Source organism: Emys orbicularis, chromosome 13, assembly GCF_028017835.1.
Source record: "Emys orbicularis isolate rEmyOrb1 chromosome 13, rEmyOrb1.hap1, whole genome shotgun sequence".
Lineage (NCBI taxonomy): Eukaryota > Metazoa > Chordata > Testudines > Emydidae > Emys > Emys orbicularis.
The window spans coordinates 42887925-42913798 of record NC_088695.1 but is presented as its reverse complement, the minus strand read 5'-3'; the positions used below and the strand labels follow the sequence as shown (position 1 = coordinate 42913798).

At 42.1% G+C, this 25874-nt stretch overlaps 1 protein-coding gene across 1 annotated transcript in view; it reads left to right on the top strand.

Annotated features, from left to right (window-relative positions):
* The window catches only part of PITPNC1 (phosphatidylinositol transfer protein cytoplasmic 1), a 192532-nt gene extending 166987 nt beyond the window's left edge, over positions 1–25545 (top strand). Inside the window, 3 exon segments of the mRNA XM_065415045.1 lie at positions 10024–10179; positions 11932–11995; positions 25127–25545. Coding sequence (XP_065271117.1) covers positions 10024–10179; positions 11932–11995; positions 25127–25386 — 480 coding nt within the window. The 3' untranslated portion in view covers positions 25387–25545.
* Positions 25546–25874: the final 329 nt, after the last annotated feature.

Genomic DNA, 25874 nt, shown 5'->3' with positions numbered 1-25874 from the left:
ACAGCCAGAGCCCAGGGCTGGAGCCCAAAGCCCCACGGACAGAGCCTGACGCCCCACCACCCCAGGGCTGAAGCCCAAAGCCTGAGCCCCACTGCACCTGGGAAGGTGGGGAACTCATTGGCTGCCTGCTCCTACAGCGGTGTGAACCAGGTATCTCCAGATGGGGGCAGGACCCAACTCCTGCTGGTGGCCCCAGCAACCAAGACCAAGGCAGTGCATCCAGGAGCAACAGGGAGGGGGAGGGGCTGTTACTTTGCCCCACCCTCCAATCAGAGCCCAGGAGGCTGCAAGAAAAGTCCCTAGTGGCCGCATGTGAGAAACGCGAATATTGAGAACACTTAGTGTAAAAGCACCTGAAGCCCAGGTGCAAAAGATCTGTAGTTCATCACAACATTCCCTGCATTTAGTCACCGGGGGTATAGTTTTCAAAAGCACCTAACTCCCAGTTTCTAAAGTGCCTTGGTCACTTAGGAGCCTAAGTCCTTCTGAAAATCAATGGGACTTTTGAAAATCAATTTTGGTGCTTTTGAAAATGGGATTTAGGCTCCTAGGTCACTTAAGCACTTTTGAAACTATTACCCGTTGTCTATATTTTAGGATGGTGCATTATGAAAATGTCATAGAGGCAGGAATGATTGCCTGAAGAACTGAAAAGAATTCTGTTTGATTTGTATCTGCTTAATTTAATATTGATTAAAAACTGCACATTCCAATAGCAAGACATTTTCCTGGTCAACTATTATCTTTTGTAAACCAAACTGACAGTGTAAGCAATCTGGTAGAATATACTTTGCTCAGCTAGCTCTCTGGATAGCCTGGGTAATGAACACTAGTAAAGTTGCTATTAATATTATTAGACCAAGGAGCCAGGGCCCCCTCTTGACCAGAGTGGGGTAGCGTAACGGCAGAGCCCCTTCCCACCTGGCATGACAGAGGGGTGTTTGGGCCAAATTTGAGTGAATGACATTGCAACCTAGCACTCAGGACAACAATGTCACTCGCATTTGGACCTGTCATTCTCCATCAGAATAAGTGGCATTGCAATCTGGCACATGCAGTTGCAATGCCATTCAAATTTGAGGAGGCCAGGCAGGTAACCTGGGCCCTCCCTCCGTGGCCTCCTTTTATACAAAGAGGTATATTTTTCAAAAGGCCAGACCTGGCCACCTTTTTGCAGATGCAATTTGTGATTGCAAAATGGACTGTGAATGCAAATCAGAATACTTGGCTCTTCTGCTACCTGATTTCTGCTCTCCATCAGGTAGCTGGAGGAGCTGGTCCTCAGATTTACAAGAGCAACCCAATTGCAGGAACAAACTACACCCCCAGAATGGAAGCTGAAATTTTTTTGAAAATTTGATTCAAAGCGTCTGGAACAGTACTCATTACTTGTGGCCTGATTCAAAGCCCACTGAATTCAACAGAAAGATTTCTAATGACTTCAAAGGACTTTGGATCAGGCCCTTAGATACTACAGCGATGAGAGCAACAGAACTACAACCGAAGACAGATAGATACGCTCCTCTGTAAAGCACTTGCACCTTTCCCAGGTATGAGACAAACCCTGGGATAAATTTTCAGGGGTATTGACAAAAAATTAGACTCACAATTCTTCCCCTTCTTACTAGAGCTGTGCTCCTTTGGCCACATTACTCAGTTTTTTACTCAGTCCTCAAACAGGCAAAACTCCCACTGAATTGAATACCAGCTTGCCTGAGCAAGGACTGAGTAATTGCTGAATAATGTCTTTAGGATTTGACCCTTTATTTTCAATGTACCGTAATGGAAATATACTCCCTACAGTCTTTGCCTTTCCCAGCCCTCATTCATAAAGGTGCATCATGCATCTGTATGTTAATGTTTTCTTAAAGGAAGGATTTCCCATAAAAGATTTGGCACTTCTTGAGCTATGCAGGTTGCCTGTGCAGGTCTATCACCACCTGGCATCTGTGCTTTAAGCACTCCAGCCAATTTATGACTAGTCCTTCAAATAGATGGGCGTGATTAAAGAGAACCAAGAGACCATCTGTGAGCATCCATTGTGGTCACTGTTAAAAGGATTCTCAGCCAGGAGCAATGCAGTAGATATCTGTGGCCTGTTTGTGGACCAACAGCTAAGAAGAGTCTTCATCACTAATCTAGTTGTGTGCTGAGTTAACTTTCCAAAAGAACAAAATGCCTTTTGTGACCTCCTGATAACTGTTGTGGTTTGAGCAAAACACAAATCCCATCTGCATTTAGATAGTCAAGCAATTTAGATGGTCATTAGGGAGATTCCCAAACCTGAGCCAGCTTTTGTAGGTGACAAATCTGAGGAACTGTCACAGACTGAAGTGTCACTAGAGGAGGTTTTGGAATTAATTGATAAACTTAACATTAACAAGTCACCGGGACCAGATGGCATTCACCCAAGAGTTCTGAAAGAACTCAAATGTGAAATTGCGGAACTATTAACTAGGGTTTGTAACCTGTACTTTAAATCGGCTTCTGTACCCAACGACTGGAAGATAGCTAATGTAACGCCAATATTTAAAAAGGGCTCTAGAGGTGATCCTGGCAATTACAGACCAGTAAGTCTAACGTCGGTACCGGGCAAATTAGTCGAAACAATAGTAAAGAATAAAATTGTCAGACACATAGAAGAACATAAATTGTTGGGCAAAAGTCAACGTGGTTTCTGTAAAGGGAAATCGTGTCTTACTAATCTATTAGAGTTCTTCGAAGGGGTCAACAAACATGTGGACAAGGGGGATACAGTGGACATAGTGTACTTAGATTTCCAGAAAGCCTTTGACAAGGTCCCTCACCAAAGGCTCTTACGTAAATTAAGTTGTCATGGGATAAAAGGGAAGGTCCTTTCATGGATTGAGAACTGGTTAAAAGACAGGGAACAAAGGGTAGGAATTAATGGTAAATTCTCAGAATGGAGAGGGGTAACTAGTGGTGTTCCCCAAGGGTCAGTCCTAGGACCAATCCTATTCAACTTATTCATAAATGATCTGGAGAAAGGGGTAAAAAGTGAGGTGTCAAAGTTTGCAGATGATACTAAACTGCTCAAGATAGTTAAGACCAAAGTAGACTGTGAAGAACTTCAAAACTAAGTGATTGGGCAACAAAATGGCAAATGAAATTTTATGGGGATAAATGTAAAGTAATGCACATTGGAAAAAATAACCCCAACTATACATACAATATGGTGGGGGCTAATTTAGCTACAACAAATCAGGAAAAAGATCTTGGAGTCATCGTGAATAGTTCTCTGAAGATGTCCACACAGTGTGCAGAGGCGGTCAAAAAAGCAAACAGGATGTTAGGAATCATTAAAAAGGGGATAGAGAATAAGACGGAGAATATATTATTGCCTTTATATAAATCGATGGTACGCCCACATCTTGAATACTGTGTACAGATGTGGTCTCCTCATCTCAAAAAAGATATACTGGCACTAGAAAAGGTTCAGAGAAGGGCAACTAAAATGATTAGGGATTTGGAAAGGGTCCCATATAAGGAGAGATTAAAGAGGCTAGGACTTTTCAGCTTGGAAAAGAGGAGACTAAGGGGGGATATGATAGAGGTATATAAAATCATGAGTGATGTGGAGAAAGTGAATAAGGAAAAGTTATTTACTTGTTCCCATAATATCAGAACTAGGGGCCAGCAAATGAAATGAATGGGCAGCAGGTTTAAAACAAATAAAAGGAAGTTCTTCTTCACACAGCGCACAGTCAACTTGTGGAACTCCTTACCTGAGGAGGTTGTGAAGGCTAGGACTATAACAGCGTTTAAAAGAGAACTGGATAAATTCATGGAGGTTAAGTCCATTAATGGCTATTAGCCAGGATGGGTAAGGAATGGTGTCCCTAGACTCTGTTTGTCAGAGGGTGGAGATGGATGGCAGGAGAGAGATCACTTGATCATTACCTGTTAGGTTCACTCCCTCTGGGGCACCTGGCATTGGCCACTGTCGGTAGACAGGATACTGGGCTAGATGGACCTTTGGTCGGACCCAGTATGGCCGTTCTTATGTTCTTATTGTTTAGTTTCCTTTGGTAACTGGGGTCATTCTGTTGACTTTGATGAAGTTACTTGGGGTGGATTTGGAACTTTTTATCTAGAGGTTTGCTGGGGTGGGGAAAATAAATTATTATTTATATAGTACTATAGGTAGAAATAGTAGAAACCTATATTATTTTTCATTTATTTTTAATGTGGTAATGCCTCAAAATCCCAATCAGAACCACTGCTCCATTATACTAGGCACTGTATACACACAAAATGAAAAGATAGTCCCTGCCTTAAGTATATAAAAATAGAATTATTTAAGGTAACTTCTGGACTCAATAACCCAATGTGGCAGATAAACTTCTAGTTTATCAGCCTGAGAAATTCTGGACCAGAAGTATTACAGGAAATAAGATGTTATCCAGGTCAGACAGACCCTACCTGAACATTTCATTTAAGAGCTATCAGCATTGTCCACTTTTAGTTGAGTAAGAGCAGGAAGTTACTCACTGATATCAAAGAAACATCCATGCTGCTAATAAGAACCATAGAATACCTAAATTGAAAAAATGTTTAATAAAAGAAAATTGATCATGGAACTAGGCATCCTGCAGCTGGAAAATAATATTTGATGTAGTACAAAGTATATAGTTAAAAACATGAAATAGTAACTGAGAAATCTTCATTTGCTGTATCTTCCTCATAAACCGAAATGATCATTGGGGCTTAAAACTATAGATTGCATGTATGGGACAATGTGACTCTCAGCACTAGCAGATATTAGCAGTTATCATCAACTTATTATAACATTACTCTTCTCCACTAATATAGAACTAGAGATCATCTGAAACCACATGAAAATTCCTTAAGGGAATAAAGGGCAAAAAATTTCAAAAGTACATAAGCAAGTTAGGCTCCTAAATCCCATTTTCAAAAATAACTTAGGCACTTAGAAATTTAAGTCTTATTGAAAGTTCACAGGATTTAGGCTCGTAAGAGCCTATGCCACTTTTGAAAATGGGATTTAGGCTCCTAAGTCACATAGGCACTTTTGAATATTTTATCCAAAGTCTTTAACAATGTGTGCTGACACTGTGCATAAATGCTCGTATCCTCAAGAGGGAACACAGAACCTCCGCCTGTGCCTTTTAGCAGTCAGAGGCAACCAGGACGGGGTCTGCCACAGAGTCTTAGTGGCATCGCTGAAAGTTTTAATCAGCGGCAGCGCAATATGGGATGGCCCGGGGGGGGGGGGGGGGAAGAGGATGTCGACCATCAGATTGGCCTCCTCCACCACCTCCTCAGTTTTGATATTAAGGTTCTGGGCCACCCATCTCAGCAGATGCTGAAGGACCCTAGTGTCCTCTAAGGCCGGAGTGGTTGAGGAACCCATCACCGCATCATCCAGCGATGAGGAAGATGAGATGTTGGTCGGTACTGGGGCCTGTTCCCTGCCCTCGGCCCCTTGGGGTCCCGTGGGGCAAGGAGCAGCTGCACTGCGGTCGGTGCCGTGGCCAGAGCCACAGTCGGTGCCGTGGCCAGTGCCATGGTCAGTGACACAGTTGGCATCAGGACTGGTGCCTCCAACAATGCCGCGGTTGGCGTCACGAGTGGTGCTGGTATCGGTGCCGAGGGCGGTGCTGCAAACATCACCCCAGTTGCCAATGGTATGATCGGTGCCGCGGTCGTCGATGGTGCCATCGGAGCCGAGACCATTGTCCCCACCTGGATGCCCGGCCCGAAAGAAGCTGAGGCCACCGATGCCGCTCTGGAGCCCTAGCTCTGGTGATAAGCCCAGGGTGTCCAGAGGGGCCGCTGAGGAGCCTGCCATTGGCCCAGCCACGGTGCCAGGTAGGGTTGTCAGTTGCACTGGCAGCAGGATCTTCTGCTCCTATTAGAGCACGACGACTCCACTTCCAACTCTGAGGTCTCAGACTGTGATAACCACAGAGGAGCGATAGCAGTATCAACCTGGGGACCGGAGTGGTTCACCCACACGGGTCACCTGTGCCGCAGGCTGATGCAATGGGGTTGGTGGTCTTATGGCTGACATCATCGCCAGTTTGCCCACGGAATGTACCGGGCCCAGAACCAGTGCTGGTGATCTCTCACTTAGGAGGTGAGGGTGGTGCTATATGTGCCAAAAGGTCTGCTGCTGCCTCGAACGCCTCCGGTGTGGAGGGGAGCTGGAGGTCTTGTGGCGGTGTGCCGGTGAGCAGTGCTGGTCCCCGGACAGGAGTCGATGGAATCCCCACCGAATGGGTGCCCGATGGGGGCTTGTTGGCCAACTGGTCGGTGACACAGTCATCCTCTGTCAGCCTTTTTCCTTTTGTGGGGCACCGGGGAGTGCGACCGGTGCCTCACCGATGTCTGGGGCCTGTGGGCGGAGCCATGGCGGTGCCGAGGGTCTCTAGCAGAGTCCTTCTTCGGCACCGGCTCATGCATGGACAGTACTGGAGCGCTATGCACCAAGGATGCGGCGCTTGAAGCCGGATCTGCCGCGCCCGGCTCTGACTGAGGCCGAAGTGCTGCCTCCATAAGCAACACTCAGAGGCGCTGTTCCCTGTCTTTAAGAGTCCTGGGGCAAAAACTTCTACAGATTTTGCACCTGTCTCTAAGATGCCCCTCATTGAGACACTTCAAGCACAAAGCGTGCGGGTCACTTTTTGCATAAACCTGCCACAGTCCGAGCATGGTTTAAAGCCCAGAGACCAAGGCATAACCCGGTGCCGGGGAAAAACATTGGTTGGGGGGACCCCCCCCAAAGGAAAAAACTACTACACTAACTATCTAACATTAACAAACTCTATGCACAAACACTGCTAACACGTGCTTGCCGAGGCAAGAGCAACGGGGAGTTCCAGCTAGCCATCACAGGCAGTAAAAAGGAACTGAGGCGGGGTCAGGTTGGCAGGGCCCTATAACGGGCACCATGAAGGCGCGACTCCAGGGGGCATCCAGGCCGACCCTACAGATACTGCTAGGGGAAAAATCTTCCTGCTGTCGTGCATGTGGTGCACACACACCTGTTTGGAATTGACGTGAACAAGCACTCGAAGAAGAATACTTATTTACTGCATGCATATTGTGCCAGAATATTTGAAATCATTCTACATTGTTGCTGTAAACTGTTTCTAAAGTCATGGCTCCATCTATTAGAATTCCACATCCACATCTTACATTTTTTTATTGAACTGTTTGCTTCAGGCAATTATGAGTTATATAACAGTTCTTTTCAAATATCTAGACCAAGCTGAGGTCAAGCTTTATTGAATGAGAAGACGGGCAAACATTATGTGACTGTGATTTGTGATATGAAGTGGTATGTTACTCTGCCATGTGATGGAGCTGATTTGTTTTTTATGGTGTTCTAGGGTTGAAAGCAGAGTATTTGCACTCACATTTAGAGAAGGATGTGAAAGTAATGATTTTCAGAAAGATGGAAAGAACATCTCTTAATTTGAGCTTGGTAACCAGAAAGATTCATGGTTGAGCTTCAGTTTATGAATCAAATCACAAGCCAAGTCATTGGGGCTAACTATAAACATTAGAAAAAGAATACCACCAAGTGAGAGAGAAGCTCACAGTGAGTGGCAGGAAATAAAAACAGAGTAGTCTCACCATTTTGCCTCTTCCCTAGCTCATCTTTATTCAGCCTCTTATTCAGGACATCACTGAAGCTTGTGCTTAAAGTGAAGTGCATATTTAAGTGTTTTTCTAAATAGTCTGGACTTAAACACAAGCTTTCCTGGATTAAGGTCTCAGGGAGTAGGGCACAGCTGAACTTGATTTTGAGTGTAGATTCAAGGAGTTGCATTGTAAATTCATTATTACTTCCCTGTTCTTGTTCATTTGAAAATGAACACTGAACTGTAAATCCTGTCCAAGATTGACACGGTGCAATTAGCAGGTATAGACATAAGGCCAGATACATAGAAATTAACAAACTAATGCAAATAAACAGCAACTAATCTCTAAGTGTTTCTTTTCTATCCTACCTAAACCAAGGGCATCCTTTTGTGTTGTTTAAAATAAACCCTGAAGACAAGTTGGCTGTCTTCTCATGACCATATCTCCAAAACATCCCTATTTTTAAAATACAGTTTATTATATGTGCAATGAGTTTTGAGAACCTGGAAAGCTATTTCATTTTAAGAATCAAGACTGGATGTAATCTCTGCTTTCAATAGCAATTGCCTTGGCTTCACTGCCCCATCAAACAATATATTTAGTATCCTACTTCTTGGCTTTCCTTGACTTACTGGAAAATCAAATAGCTGATGTTGAAATTACAGTCCCTTCAGGGTTTTGTCCAAAGGTACCATGATTGAGCTGTTACTGGAGGTTCCAACTTGGTAAAGTTTCATGCTCAACCAGTAATATACAAGTTAGTTTAGAATTTACAATAGCATTGTCAAGCCCTTCAAACAGATGATGTACACTTTACCATCTGCTGTTATAACCATAATGTAGTTCTCTCATAGACTTAAAATGTATCTAACTTGCTTCCTCAACCTCAGAGACAGAGTTCTTTATAATTTTCCAATGCTCCCAGTTGGTTTGAACACTAGGACCCTGATTCTTCACTGCCCTCATGACTTGTGTTGTCATTGACACCTGCGCAAAGTGCATGTAAAATGCTACCAAATCAGGATTGTAGCATTTTATGGCTTCTTTGCATTCACTTTACACAGTTATAAATGAATACACAAGGTCTAAGGCAGTAGATGATAAGGCCTTTGATAAATTCATAAAGGAGCACACAGGTGAGTAACTCTGCTTCCAACACATTGATAATGAAGCTTGGCTGTGTTGTTGTTTTTTTTGTTTGTTTTGTTTTTTTACCCTTGACTTTTTTCTGTTTATTTTCCATCCAAATGATGTGCAGAGACGGTCCCAAAATAAAATGCAGGCAGGATTTACGTATACAGTGTCTTCAAACTGGGGGGTGTACTTCCCAAATCGAGGCGATCTACCCATGCTAACTGATTGAGCTAGTGTGCTAAAAATAGAGCATAGCCACAGTGATGTGAATGGCAGAAGGCACTAGCCAACATGAGTATGTGCCTAGTGTCTCAGACAGGTACATACTTGGGGCAGCTAGCCCCTCCTGCCACTTGCACTGTCACAACTACACATTTGATTTTTAGCATGCCAGCTCTAAAGCGCAGACATACAGCACAATGGAATCTCTGCTTTCCCTTCTCTAGTTTCTTTATACATGATCTGTACGAGAGTTTTTGTAATTTAAAAAAAAAACACATTGGATATTTTCCCCTGCCATTACATTTACTTTACACTTCCAATAGTTAATTGGTTTATAGCTAAGGATGAGATTCAACAGGAGTCATCCCATCTGGCTCCCTTGCTACTCCAGGTTGAGCAACTCCCTGCATTTTCACTTTAGTGCATTACACTGAGCTAACTCCTGCAGTGGGTATGGAAGAGGAAGAGTGCAGTCAGCCACAGATCTTCTCAGCAGTAGTGATGCATGCAAAGGGGCTGTCCAGCTGACACCCTTCAATAACCCACAAGAGTGTGCTGGCAGATCTGCCATGTTCTGTGGGTGTGATATACCAAAAGAGAGATGGTTTTCAGGAATAGAGGTGTGGCTGGACCACAGTCAGTTGTGTATGTATGCTGCCAACTATAGAATATGCTAGCAGGTCTCATTGGAAATAGACCTGTTGCTCCTTGAGCAATAAACAGTGCCTCATAATGCATTGTACTAGAATGACCTGTAGCATCATGCCCTGCCATGGCACAATGTCTTTTGTGCCAAATGAGCTTCACAGCATCGCCAAGTTTCTACTGCTCCCATCAGTGCACTGGCTGTTGGGTAACAGACTAGTATTTGGCCTCATGTATCTTATGATATACATTCATTTAGCAAATTGTGTTATTTTTACTTAGTGTTTATTAGCATGATTCCACTGTGCCTTAAAACAGATGCATTAACAAGCTAACAAATGGGGACTTTTCAGCCAAGGTTTTTCAATCGTGGTTCTCTTTGCTTTGCAGGATCCTAAACATTTCAAGTCAGAGAAGACTGGGAGAGGCCTCTTAAAAGAAGGCTGGAGGGAGACACACCAGCCGATCATGTGCTCCTACAAACTGGTGACTGTGAAATTTGAAGTCTGGGGACTTCAAACTAGAGTAGAACAATTTGTACATAAGGTCAGTGAATGCTGTTATCCTGCATAGGAGAAGGGCTAGAGCACAAGTGGACCTAGAGCATTATCCTGACCTGCACATGAATAGGACTAGAGATGGGTCTGAGCCAGGGAGTTCAGGTTTATATCTGGTTCCAAACCTCCTTAACATTCAAGGGCGATTGGATCTGGGGGTTTCGTCCGTCAATTAAAGAGAAGAGGCCCAGCTGTAAAATTAATCTCTGGATACAAACTTCCCCAAAGGCTCAAGTTATTCAGATCCAAGGCTTAGTTTTTCGCCCATCTCTGAGTACAGCCGGCAATAACATCTCCAGTGCTGTGATCCTTATGTGGGCAGAACTAACAACATCCTTTCCCAAGAGACCTCCATTGCTGGTAAAATAATATTTGTGCCAATGACAACAGCTTTATCATAACAATTCTGAACTGTTAGATGAATACAATACAGTGTTTCTAGACTGAAATATTTTTTTCCTGTCATTTCATTACTTGAAGCTTTTAAAGTCTGTATTGCACTTTATCAGCAGTTCATTTAATGTTACCACAATTAAAGAAACACTGTGGGTCTGACTCTGACCTCACTCACTCTGATTTTACACCATTGACATCAGTGTAGCTACTCCCAATGTACTGAGAGAGCAGAACGTGAGGCCAAACAGGTACTTCAGTTTGACAGCTCTATTGGCTTTAATGGTTAGCTATCTGGATGCAGTAAAAGCTCATTAAATTCTCATTATGCTAATCTGCCAATTTCATAATACTAAGAACAAAAACCGTGGCAGTCTCAGCCCACTCCTTAGATTTAGAGTCTCATTTTAACCTCAGTCTCACTGATGTAAGAGTGTCTCCTCTGAAGTCACAAGAGCTACACCAGTAAGAAACCAGTGTAAACGAGATCAGAATTGGACCGTTAGCGTAATGTTAAGATATCACTGAATGATAGTTTCTACACAACTGAGTTAGACTTACTGCAATAGTTCTGATGCCTTTTGCACCATTCATTTGATTTCCTGAAGTTTAGCATGCTTCACTCTCAAGTGTATATTATTGTTCATTTTCACTGGATGTGTGGTTCCTTCTTCTCAAACCAGATATCTCAGGGCATGTACAGAGTTCCAAGATGATAAAGTCACAGTTGCAAACACTTCTCCTATTCTGCAAATTCAATCTCTTTTTTTTATTGAAAAATGCCTGAATTTTTCATAAAGGTTTTGACTCATGCTTTTTGGATAGGATTTTCTATATATTCTCCTACCAACGTTTTGTATATTATATTTTTTTCAAAGATTTTTTTAAAAATCTGTTATTAGAAATGAGTAACCTTCACAGAATAACAACATCCAGGTTATCTTACAGCTTTTACAAGTGGTGGGAAAGTTATCCATTCCACTTGTCCAAATATTAATTCATTAATGATACAATTATCAAATGGTCTTCTCCAGGTATTTTAATGTCCAGACATTGGTAGGATTTTGGAAGGTTATTGACCTCTCATATGTGAAAAGAATTAACAGGTTCCATTTTAAGATAGAAGGGAAAGGAGTTCCAGTCTACTTGCCCAAATATTAATATATTCGTTGTACAGTTCCCAAATGTCCCCTTCTTGTGTATGTCACCATAGATCAGTGTAGAGTCTCAAAGTTCAGGGTGTTTATGTCCTTCTACCCTATAGAGAGACCATGATGTTACTATAGTTTATTTTTCTATAATGTTTTACTACACAAGATACTTTAAACCTTTTTTTCTTATTTCACAGGTGGTCAGAGATATATTAATGATTGGTCACCGACAGGCTTTTGCATGGGTTGATGAGTGGTATGGTAAGTCATCTTCACAAAATTAACTTACAAAATAGCCTTGGAAAGGGCCTGATGGAAAACCCATTGAAATAAATTGAAAGACTCCTATTGGCTTTAATGGACGTTGGATGAGGCCCAAAATATATAGGGTCTTATTTCACCCCTCACTCTACACGTAAGCTTATGCCACAATAGCCACTGGTGGGGAAGGTGCATTCAGGAGGTGGGAGCAGGGTGTATGGTCCATGTATTTTAGAGCATATGCCACAGTTCCAGACACACCACATTTTCGGCAGTTTAGTGCTGCCCCTGTCAAGATAATACTAATTGGGGGGAGGGATAGCTCAGTGGTTTGAGCATTGGCCTGCTAAACCCAGGGTTGTGATGTGAGTTCAATCCTTGAGGGAGTCATTTGAGGAACTGGGGTAAATACCTGTCTGGGGATTGGTCCTGCCTTGAGCAGGGAGTTGGACTAGATGACCTCCTGAGGTCCCTTCCAACCCTGATATTCTATGAAAAAATCTACATGAAAGACAGTGCATAGGTTTGAATACAAGCCCATATTAATGCTGCTTTCATAGCACTAACGTGCAATCATCTCCAACCTCCAAGGTCTTGGCCCATGTTATTTCCAACACAATTTCAACTTTTCAGGATGGGTTTTAAACTATTTAATATAAAATGTAATAAAAACCAGAACTAAAAGTTCCTGTTTGAAAAACAAATATAAATGTAATAGCTCCAATTGAAAACCCACAGGCTCTGATTCAACAGTGGCTGCATACACAACTCCCACGGAATCCATGCTTCAGCTGTAGAAATGGGCACTTTGAATTTTACAGGGTAATTTCAACATCTAGTTGATGACATTTTATTGCACAATAAACACACAGGTATTTTGCCATATACATACTATTTCAATAAAGGGTATGTATTATCCCAGATATTTGTAGATCAGTTTCTAAAACATTCTTGTAATATAGAATTGCAATTTAGAAATGTATTTAAAAGAGACAAAGATAGATAAAACCACCTTGAGGTTCAAGGGAATACTGCCTTAAACTTTTCATGAATAATCTTTAGAGATTCTAAGGCCTGGTCTACACTGAAAAGTTATATCAGCACAGCTACGTCAGTCAGGCATGTGAAAAAACCACACCCCGATCAGCATAGATTTCCCCCGTTGTAGACACAGCTATGTCGATGGAAAAGGGCCTCCGTCGACATAGCTAAGACTTGGGCTTGGTCTACACAACATACTTACTTCAATATAAGTATGTCGCTCAGGGGTGTTGAAAAAATTATAGTGACCTTAACCCCCCGTGTAGACAGCATTATGTCAGCAGGAGAGCTTCTCCAGCCGACATACCTATGACCTCTCGTAGAAGTGGACGTTATTAAGCCAACGGGAGAGCTCTCTCCCATCGACTTAGAGCATCTTCATCAGACATGCTACAGCTGCACTGGTGCAGCTGTGCCAGTGTAAATTTGTAGTGTAGATCTGCCTCTGGTCTACACTAGAAAATTAAGCTGGCTTAACTTCGTTGCTCAGGAGTGTGAAAAATCCACACCTCTGAGCAGCACAGTTAAGCCAACCTAACCGCCAGTGTAGACAGCGCTAGGTTGATGGGGAGGTGGATTATCTACGCCGATGGGAGAACCCCTTCTGTCAGCATAGGTAGTGTCTACACTGAAGCACTACAGCTGTGCAGCTGCAGCAATTCAGCTGTGGCACTTTAGCGTTTCAAGTGTAGACAAGCCCTCCCTTCATTTGGGGAGGTGGTGTTCCTAACCTTCTGTCAGCGTAGGCTGCGACTACACAATGGGGCTATGCAGGCATAGCTATGCCAGTATAATCTCAATAGTGCCGATATGATGTTTATCTCTCTTCAGTGCTCAGAAATATTCTGTTACCTAGAAGTCCAATCAAAAATCTTCAGTTGGTGTAAAGTGGAATAGCTATGTTGACTTCAGTGAAAGTATACCAATTTACACCAGATAAAGATCTGGCAATAATCTGGGCTACTGATTATTAGAAATTAGAGAAGAATTTCCTTTTAAAATCACAACTTATTTTATTGTACAGATTTGATAAAGCACGAGGAAATATGTGCTGTGGTATAGAGGCCATAAAAATGCTGGCAGACTGGAAATGGATCTTTTATTTTTCCTCTGTGTTTTTTAATTTAGGGAGACTCATAAACTAGTAAGAGGATTCTGCATCTTTAATCAAATGAGAACAAGCTTTACGTCCTCATATGGTGTATGTCCCACACTTCCACAAATCCGTATTCCATGATCAGTATCCATAAGTTTTGTAAAAGACACAGTATCTGTGTTCAGACAGTGTCCCCTAGCTACAAATGAAAATAACCACTTCCCAATATTAGTTTAGCTTATCTCTGACTTTCAGGTTTCTTTTCTAATGAAATTCATACTCTTTTGTTTCCTTAGGCTATGTTTTATAGTGATTCCATGTGATGCTTTTATTCTATCTCCTGTTTTATCTTGTTTCCTGGATAGATAGATAGTAACAAGCAACTTAATGCATATTTTGTTGTTCCTTCGGTAGCTTGGACTGTTGCTTAAAATGTGTAGCGCTGTTTATGCAATAGGTCCTACTCACAAATACTTGATTTACATAAGCAGAGTGGGGAAGACACTGCTGAAACACTTGTGTTGTGTTTTTATATGTTTGGCTCAATGTAGACAATTAAACAAAAATTAAGTCATTATTTTCAGCTCCTTGTTTTTCATTTTTGTTCATACACTATGTAGAGGGCATTTCTATGGACATTTTTTGTGCAATCAGACAGGTATGCTCAAGAAGAACATCCAAGTTGCATGACCACATAGTTGTATCTGCCAGTGTTTTGGCTAGTGATGATCTTCAGCACAAATTGCAAATAGAGACTGAGGAATTCCTCTGCTCCCATTACATAAGAGAATGTGAATGGATTCATTTATATGGGAATCAGCTTCAGAGAAACAGCTTTAACCAGTGTGTAATGCATCATTTCTGGGGGATTTAACTTATGCCAGGAGAACAACTTCAGAAGAGTCCACCTATGCTTTGGATAGTCCTTGCTTCCACATTATGTGTTGTTAGCGCCATTATACGCTCTTACACTAGGGCAAAAGGGGCATAATCTGACTGTTCAGTTGCCAAGGAGAAGTATATAAATTTTTACATCAAAAAGATACCCCTATTGATGCAGAAGATTGCAAAATATGATCAGTGTCTTGATCTTCAAAAAATGACAACGGTGTGAAATGGGCTTTGGTAGACTATCAATCTGAAGTACTGTACAAGGGAATCAATAGAACCTATTCATGAAAAGGAGTAAGATTTCTCTCCCTGAAGCCATAGAACAGGCCTGCTTGAGAAATAAGATTTACTTGACAGATCATGAGTCTATGCATTGGAGGATGAGTCCAGAAGAGCACATGCTAATGAAGATCTTATCCCTGCAATGCTTCCAAGGGCATAGTTTGCCTGGGTTACCGGCTGCTGTAGGTGTTGAGGTCCTTCATTTTTAGATCTTCCCTAATCATCTTTGGCCAGGGAGGCCTGTGTGTCCCTTTCCTCTACTCCCACCCTCCACAGCACATGTGCCCACAGGGTCCCACTGCACAACAAGAAATCCAAGCTAACAAATGCCAGTTACATGTAAATTACACAAGAGAGTCCTGTCATGCTGAAAAGTAGAGGAGTAAAGCACTGGTTAAGCCATCATTTTAAAAAGTTGGACCAAATTAATCCTTGATGTAAATTTGCTGGAGTCAGTGGTGTCACACCGGGGATGAATTTAGCTCATTACATTTACAAAGCTGAATAAAATGAACAAAATCAAATTTTCTAGTATGAATTCACAATGGGACACAGAATTTGCTTCTTATTACCTTTGTTCCAAATGAGGATTCAGAGCTAGCTAAAATCTCAAGTCTTGCCTTCCTCTGAATTTTCATGCCTGTACCTTGAGATTATTTTTCAGATCTCTTTTTATAGTTTTCTGGCAAAGCGTGCCTGGAAATAAAGAACCATGCATTTCAATGAAAAGTGCTGGCTAAATCCATATTTATAACTATGATGGTATTCTATAGTACTGAGTCTAAATTTTCAAGTGAATTGTTTTTCAGTCAATAAATTCACGTTCTTGTACATTGTTCAGAAGAGAGGACAGACTCAAAATGAATAAACTATTGCAGCTGTGCTGAAAAAAAACCAATGTACCAATTTGGTTATTGTACTGTAGATCTGACAATAACATACACATCTGCTTTTTCTCATTTCTTACCTATAATGTGGTGCTCTGGTGCTTACTCTTTATCTTGCACTGTCTTCCCTCAAGTCAATGTGAAGTACTTGTATGCATTCATCAGAACAAAGACCTTTTATATATACTAGTTCTTTTTGCCCTGCCGAGAACATACCTATGCCACTTGTTTCTGAAGTGGGGAAGAACAACTTAGAACAGAGGTGGGCAAACTATCTGTCCTGCCCAGCCCTTGAGCTCCTGGCTGGGGAGGCTAGCCCCCAGCCCCGCCCCTGGTGTCTCCCCTCCCCCGCAGCCTCAGCTCGCCGTGCCACCAGTGCTGTGGGTGGCGGGGCTGCAAGCTCCTGCTGGGCAGTGTGGCAGCGGGGCTGGCTCCGGCCGAGCGGCGCAGCTGCCAGTCCTGCTGCTCTGAGCAGCATGGTAAGGGGGTGGGGAGCGAGGGGGTTGGATAAGGGGCAGGGAGTCCAGGGGGGCCTTTCAGAGGGCGGGGGTGTGGATAGGGGGCGGGGCAGTCAGGGGACAGGGAGCAGGGGGATTGGATAGGCGGGAGGGTCCCGGGGGGGTGGGGGGTTCCAGGAGGGGGCAAGGAGCAGGGGGAGTTGGATGAGTCAGAGGTTCTGAGGGGGACAGTCAGGGGGCGGGAACTGGGTGGGGGCGGAGATGGGGCGGGGGCTAGGCTGTTTGGGGAGGCACAGCCTTCCCTACCCAGCCCTCCCTACAGTTTTGGAACCCCGATGTGGCCCTCAGGCCAAAAAGTTTGCCCACCCCAGACTTAGAAAGTGAGATATTTTCCAGTTCACTTTAGGTGTTTTTCAAATTCCAGTCTTTCATTTATTTCTTTGAACTAGTCCACTTGTGTTCATGTTTCTTATAAGATTTAACGATTTCCATAACACTGGAGTTCAATTTGCCTTTCATAAGCCCTAATTGATCTTTCTGCATGACTTGATACACTAATCAAAGAAGGAACAGAAGAAAACTTTGAGCGACAGAGTTTGAATAAAGATAGAGCAGCCTGAATTCACACAAAGGTCAGGCCTAACAAATTGGATGGTATTCACTCAAGAGTGACACAAAGAAATATCAGTGGGAGGCTGTGATTTACTTGGACATCAAGAAAGCGTTTGATAAAATACCACACACAAGAGTAATATATGAAGTCAAATGTATGGAATAAGCAGGGAGATATCTGAGTCACAATATCTTGGGGGCAAGAGAAGACAATTCAGGAGGGAGAGGAAGGAGACAAGCAGATTGCCACAAAGATCATAATTAAGATAAGTTGGGCTCACTTGTATATTAGTGACACAAAAGAAGAAATCACTCCAAAATAAAGGAGGGAATCAGCAAATACAACAGAAGAGAGCTACAAGATTCAGAAGAACTTGGATAACACTGTTTAGGGTTTATAATCTTCAAAGCAAACATTAATCCTCCTAACAGACTATGAAATGTATCTGCATTTTACAGATCAGACAACGAAGCGGGAGAGGTTAAGTGAGCTGACCACAGGAAGAGTCAGTGTCTGAGCCAGAATTAGCACCCATCATTTCCAGGTGCTACAGGGATACTGATGTGATGGGCCATTAACAATGCATTGACAGCTAGCCAGATCCAGACTCCTCATTCTTTGCACAGAACATACCTCTCTCTGGAATATAATGACACTCTTAACTGTCAAATTAAATCTGCAGTTTGTGGATTAATTTTTACCTCTCTTCATTGTTCCTGAATCACATGTGGATTATTAGATACTAGGTAAACCCAATTCCCATTGGCAAAACCATAGTAATCTAATGCATGGGATGGTGTATTTTTCAGCTCACGGCATTCAGATTCCATCTCCTGTCTAATCTCAGATACTGCTGAGATGTGGAAGATGGAGCTACACCATGTGATGAAAGGAAGCATCTAGCTTTAAACTCTTGTTCAAGGACTTTTACCTTTGCAGATCCACATATCTCCATCCCCTCCCCCTGCCACCCCCATATATGGGATCAGTCCAGTAATTTTTTGAATGACCTCTCTAGCCCTGATACAGCAAGACACTTAAATAAATGCTTAGTTTTACGCATATGAGTAATCCCATTGACTTCAGTGGGATTACTCATATGCTTAAGGGCTTTTCAGGATCAGGGCTGGCATGCACAGCAGCTTTCAGGATCAAGCCCACATAGTGATTAGTAGGTCCCTACTAAGGCCAGCCCATCTGTTTCTGTGCTCTCTGAAATTTATCCTCTTTTTAAAAAAAAAAGAAAGAAAAATTAGAATCTGGTTAGCTTTGTTTAAACTACAGCATACCATTCTAGCACAAGCTCAAAGACTGGTGCATGACAGAAAACAATCTTGCAATTTTTACACAGCCAGAACTTTCCAGGGCCAGGTCCTCAGTTGGAGTGAATCAGCATAAGTCCATTAATTTTAATGGCGCAACATCAGTATACACCAGGGGTCGGCAACGTTCGGCTCGCCAGGGTAAGCACCCTAGCGGGCCGGGCCAGTTTATTTACCTGCTGACGCGGCAGGTTCGGCCTATCGCGGCCCCCACTGGCTGCGGTTTGCCGTCCCGGGCCAATGGGGGCAGCGGGAAGCCGCGGCCAGCACATCCCTCGGCCTGCGCCGCTTCTCGCCGCCCCCATTGGCCCGGGACGGCAAACCGCGGCCAGTGGGGGCCGCGATAGGCCGAACCTGCCGCGTCAGCAGGTAAATAAACTGGCCCGGCCCGCTAGGGTGCTTACCCTGGCGAGCCGCGTGCCGAACGTTGCCGACCCCTGGTATACACCCTCTGAGGATGTGGGTTTTTTACTTCAAAAGGAGCTTTAAGCCTAAATTAGGACTCCAGAATCAGGCATAGTACAGGATCTGTATCAGAAATCATGCTTGAAGGATAGCCGTTACAAGTGGAAAATTTTTATTTATGTTGGTTCAGCTGCACCCACAGTTGTGGGTGAATGTGGGTGAGATTGTCACTGAGAGTTTCTATCAATAGGATTCGGAAAACACCAACCTTGGTGCCCTAGTTCAGATAAACGTGTAAGTGTGTGCACTAAGTATGTGAGTAATCCCTTCCTGTTCAGCAAAGCACTTAAGCACATACTCAAAAGTTAAAAAAGAAAAACCAAGGGGAAAACATTTAACCACATATTTCCGTACTCTACCCCCAAAACCACCCTGTCAAAAAAAGACTGTTTGCACAAATAAGCAAATTATTAATGTGCATGGTTATCATTTAGGTTTTCACTTTCGGTACCAGAGTTTTTATGATACCATGTAGTATGTTTTTAAAGGGACTCTGTCAGGCAGGTTAGGCCCAAAATCTAGGATATTAGTAGGAAAGTTTTATTTTAAAAAAATTAAATAAGCCTGGAGGAGAATTTAAATATTCCCCTGCACTATTTGCAATCCAAGTATTGCAGAATTGTACTAAAGCATGAGAATCTGCAAGTGAAATTGACTGGACAGTGACTGGTTCACTGACCAAACTGAGTAAAATGCACAAGTAAACAATCATACAATATGGTAAAAAGTACATTTAAATTTTTAAAGTTCTTTCACTATTACTAGTAACATAAGGAAGGAAAAGTTTTTCAAAAATATACATTTTAAACTGACAGTGTCCCTTCAATGCATGTGTTATTTTAAAGCTAAAACCTTTGGGCTAGATCCTAAAATGGTATAAATTAGTTCAAAAGAGACAAATCAGTTTGATGGAGCTACACCAATTTATACCAGCTGAGGATTTGACCCACTGTTTATAAAACTCAACTACTAAAAAGGAAAATAGCAGATTTTACTGACTCTAGTATTAATGTGTGTTATCACTGATTTTACTGAAATGTATTTAGCTTTATCATGAATTAAAACTAATTTCTTCACTGTATTATTAACTCAAAACTTTACTAATAAAGAGCATATCCTTTGCTTGGCAAAAATGCTTTTTAGCATGCTATTTACATTGTTTATTAATTTCTTTTTCATTTCTGGTAATAGGAAAAAGAGTAGGTTAAATGAATGGGTCATTCAAAGTTATTCCATATGTTTCATTTTGATCAGTGCTAAGCAGTCCTTCATTCTCACTGAGAAAGGATCCACTAAGGGTGAAAACTTTATCTAGTATTGTACTCTGTTGCTGATATAACAGCATAAGTGCTGCATCTCCTTAAAAGCATGCTCTTGTTAAATGAAGCAAGAGTCTCGTACCATATAACAAATGGCAAGTCATAAATCCAAATGACACACAAAACACTTGAGAAAAATTTGAGCAGCAAGAGCCCAAACCCAATTTCTACTCAAGTTAATTACTGACCAGGTGATAAATTGCTACATTCTCTGTAACTCCTGTCTAAACTTCAGTGATCGTCTCTTTATTGGAAATGGTACATATGGAAATATGAAAGTATAGTGCTCTAATAAAGTAAAATTTAAATCATACAAGTTGGGCAGAAAACGTTCAACAGACTTTCCATGTATTGCAATTCCATCCCATACCATTTTATTTCATAGCTGTATGCTAACGTCAGACATACCCACACAATTATATCTTTTCCTGACGTTCAGGATTGGCCTGAATCGTCAGACTTGTATAATCTTTCCAAGGGTCTGAGGCTACAAAATTATTACTGGTATTGACTGGTAAACCATTCAGCATGGTGATTGTGTGTTAGCTTCTGAAACTGCAGCTGTATGCTTCAGCAGTGAAGATTGCTTTTTATTTTGAAACATACCATGCAATATTAAAGATAATGCTATAGAATTCTCTTAGAAAGTTCCTAGAAAGGTAAGTAAATCCTTATATTTCTTAATATCTGTCAGTTAGTGCGGAGGATCCTCTAAAGTCATTTTAGAAGATCTTTCCTGTAGAAAAGCCTGCACTCCAACACTTTTTGCCTAGCTCACTTCACATAGATACTCCTAAACGTTTTCCACTCCTCCCTGTTCTATGACTCCCTTTGACGTAACCTTCCTACACCTTCCTTGGCTGGTTTAACTACCTTTATGAGTCACCTTTCATAAAGGTAGTTGGCTCCCTGCTTTTTTTTTTAAACCTTCTTTGGCTTCTGCTGAAAGACCATCTATCCCTCGCACCTTCCTTTTTATTAAAGATTGCAGTGAATTAATGGAAAATGCCAACGTTTTGAACTTTTTGCAGATATGACTATGGATGATGTTCGAGAATTCGAGAAAAATATGCATGAAAAAACCAACATTAAAGTTTGCAATCAACATTCATCTACTGTGGATGAAATAGAGAGCCATGCCAAATCAAGTGTATGTAGTTTTTTAAAACATATTGCCCACCCTCGCCTAATGTGCACTCACAAATCAAAGAAGAATGGCCTTCTTTAAGCATGATCCTGCTGCCACTGAAGTTAACGGGAGGTTTGACATTCAGTGGAATCGGAATCACTCCCTTTAGAGTGTAATCCTGCATTTTTTGCATCCCAAACGCCCACTGAGCTATGAGAGGATAGGGTCAGGTTCTCCTTCTTCCAGGAGAACAAAATCCTCAAAGTTCTGTTGGGTGCACAAAGAGGAATATTAGTAGGAGAAAGATCAAGCAATGTCAGGTTTGGCATCCAATTATTTCTGATTGTTTCAAAGCCATGTCAGTGTTCAAATGTCATTTGTCAAACAGCCAGGAACATGGGGAGTGGAAAAGTTCTGTGGGGCTGCTGAAATTGTACCACTTGTCTTCAAGATCATTTGCAGTGTTGCCCTTGATAAGCTACAAACTAGGAGCCTGAAAGGAGATACAGTGACATTTCTGTTTTAAAATGTTGGTATTTCTGGCATCTCTAGTCAGGCCAAAATCCCATGGGAGTGAATAACAGCTTTGCCCAAATAACAATGTCGGGGTTAGTCGTTAAGGGCTATATCCTGAAGTCCTTACTCAGTCCTTATTCAATCAAAGCTTCCAATGACTTCAGAAGGACTTTCTCTCAGTAAACAGTGAGGGCCTGATTCTTACACCAAATTTGCGCAGGCGCAACTCTAGATTTACATTGGTGAATTCCCATTGACTTTTCAGAGTTATTCCTGATGCCTACACCAGTAAGTGAGATCAGAATCAGCCTCGGACTAAAGACCCCAGGATTTGGCCCTATGGGCTTTTGGTAAAAAGCCTGTGGTGCTTATTCAGCCCTTACTTAGGCAAAACTACCATTATGGTCAGGGCAGGATTTGGCCTTTATTAATAAAAAGAAAATGACAGAATGAAGTCACATATTTCTGAGTCCTTTGCAGCTCTGGGTAAGGATTGGTTTTACTTGAGTGCATATCAGCATGGGGTAGGGTAACCAGATGTCCCGATTTTATGGGGACAGTACCAATATTCGGGGCTTTGTCTTATATAGGTGCCCTATAACCCCCACTCCCGTCCCAATTTTTCACACTTGCTATCTGGTCACCCTAGCATGGGGATGGATTTGAGGCAAGCATAGACTAAAAAACAAATATTAAGTTCAGGCAGGGTGAGTGCTCCCTTTCTGCCTCTGAAATTGCCAATATTGGGAGGAGCTCATGGTAGGACTTTCATTGGTCCACCTTCCACTCTGATGGCATGTTATTGGGGAATCTTCCTCTCTACATCTTTCCCCATACTGAAGCCATGTTTTATTTTATTTTTCATTGTTAAAGGCCTGATCCAAAGCCCACTGAAGTCAATGAAAGGACGCCTATTAACTTCAGTGGGCTTTGGATCAGGCCCTAAGTGCAGAAACACTACTTGCAACATAACATAAGTTAAGCAAAATGTAAATCAGCAAAACTGGGCCAAATTCATCTCTGGTGTAAATGGGTGGGCTCCCTTGAGCTCATTAGCTTACCTCACCCATTTACCTCAAGGGTGAATATGGCTAAAATATCCTCCACTCCCAGTAACAGGAGCTGCCTGTAGATAGAAAAAGCCCCTGGAACAGTAAAGTCGGTTCAGAGGGGAGCAGGCAAATTGTCACTGAATGGGGGCTTTGATTATTTTATAGGATTCTACAATACAGCATAAAGCCTATTTCACACAACAGCGTCATGAAACATTCTACAGTCAAGGCTACATACACACGACTGTGTCACATTAAAATAAGGGGGTCACAGTGTATAGCTAGTATGTGGGGTTTTTTTCATTTTAACCAGATGGCATCCAACCATAAGGAGAAAATGAAGGGTAGCTTATATCCCCTCCACTGTAGGAATACAATAAACTTTATTACAACATCCCTGGGTTATATAACTATGGGTATAACAAAGAGTGTATTTAGCCCCATAGCTCCATCCTCACATGGCTATGAGGACAGTTTTTCTCTCTCCTCCTACTGTGTGGGTTTTGAGTATCACGTGGCATGTCGTTAATGTGCTGTTTAGTGTATGTCTGCATAGCAGCTGGGAGGTGTAGTTCCCAGCTTGGGTAGATGTACATGTGCCAGCTCTGCTTGAGCTAGAACGCTAAAAAGCTTGTGACCACAATGGCATGGGCAGCAGCTTTGGCCAGTTGCCTGAATACAAACCCTGTGGGGTCAGGTGGGATTGTATCATGCAGCTAGCCCAAGCCACCACCCATGCTGCCACAGCCACAATGCTGTTTTTAGTGCAAGAGCTCGAGCCAAGCTAGCGCATGTACTTCTACATGAGCTAGGAACTACACCTCGCAGCTGCTGTGTGGACATACACTGTGTGAAGGAGCATAGGAGGCCAGTAGTAGTAATATAGAAATACATCATAGCAATGCAAACAAACCCCTCTCTTGAGCTTTCTTTAAATATGCATCCTATGGATCTATCATCACTTATAATATAACCTCCAAAGAATGTTTATAAGGAAGTTTTACAGTACTTGAAACATATTTCTTACTGACTACATATGTTATAGTGCTGGGGACGGGAGCTGTGCAAAACTCAGTCATTTTGGTTTACAGGAGCTTTGTGTGAGCCTGTTTTCTGTGCTGGTTCTGGTGGGTTTACATCCGCTAAGTTTCTTGCTGAGATTCCTTCAAATTAACCTACAAACTCAAAGTGAAACTCATCTGAAACAGCTGAATTTTGCTTTGAGTTGTAGCAATAAACCCCTGCATGACACTCCAAATGCAATGCTAGGTTTGAAAAAAGATTTGCTGAACTTTTGCTGAACCTGCCCTGAATTCTGAGTTTGTACAGAAAAACTAGAAGAGTTACACCTGGTTTAGGATTTTATTAAAAAAAAATTGTATTGCTGTTTGGAACATGTTATTCTGGGCTTACTCTGCCCTCTTGTGGATTTGTGCAGTAGTGTCTATGTGACAGATACATTTGCTCACCTCCGCATGAGAAGGCTTTCTCTAGTAACAGGGAAGCATTCTTTGGGCCTGATTCTCCATTACGTTGCAGCTTGTGCAATCATTTACACTTGTGCAAAGTAGGTGTGTAATGCTACCAATTCTGATCTCATAATTCCACAGGTGTAAACAACTTCACAGAATTCAAAGTAGTGGAGAATGAGGCCTTTTGTGTGGGGAAGACCTTCCACACGAGCCCACATTTCCAGAAGTGGCCGTTCATTCTGTGTGCTTTCATTTTTGGATACCCAATTTCAGACACCTAGCTCCTGTTGTAAGACATGAAGCACTCTCTTCTGCCTAGGGACTCAATATGCTATGGGTGCTCAGCACTTCTAAAAATCAGGCCTAATGGTGTGTCAAACCAGGCACCTAAAATCAGTGACCTCTTATGAAAACTTTGGCCAGAGCTCCTATTAACTCTAGTGGAATTTCAATACATGAATCCTCACACTGGGATGAGAACACACCCTTTGGTTTTGATTTTGATGGCAATCGCTGCAATGGTGCTACTGAAATCATCTTTGAAATGGTTCTAACTTTCCATTTGTCTTTCTTTTCTTCTCATTAAAGACATGACAATGGATGAAGTCCGAGAATTTGAACGTGCAACTCAGGAAGCCACCAACGAGAAAATTGGGATTTTCCCACCTGCAATATCTATCTCTAACATTTCCCTGCCTTCGTCAACCCGTAGTGCTCCTTCTAGTGCTCCATCCACTCCTCTGTCCTCAGATGCTCCTGAATTCCTATCAGTTCCCAAAGACCGACCTCGGAAAAAATCTGCTCCAGAAACCCTCACACTTCCAGACCCAGAGAAAAAAGCACTTTAAATTTAACCTAGCATGTTTCCTTCTGACAAGCCATGTCTCCCAGAACAAGAGTAACTTAACATTTACAAAGCTCGGTGTGGTTGTTTGTTTGGATTTTTTAAACGATTTTACCGATCTAGAAAGATGATTTCTTTAACTCAGACTTGTTCCTTAAAATCCTTAAATAAGTGCATGTGAGAGAACATAGTTCATATATTCTGATTCCCAAAGTAAATCTCAAAGCCATATGGCACATGCTATTAATGTGAAATTAAATAGTCTGAGAATAGCCTGCAATTGTGATTGGAAATGCTGTAGGTATTTAATAAAGCTGACAAGGATTTCTAAAGGGAACTAGTGTCAATTTAGGTGCAGGGTTAAGTTAAAGAGTTAAAAATCCAATTTTCTCCTATTATATCGGAATTTCTAAAATTTTTCTACTCTCAGGCTTATCATGTCTAATCATAAACCTTTGAACTGCTACTCATTGATACTTGAACACCAACAGC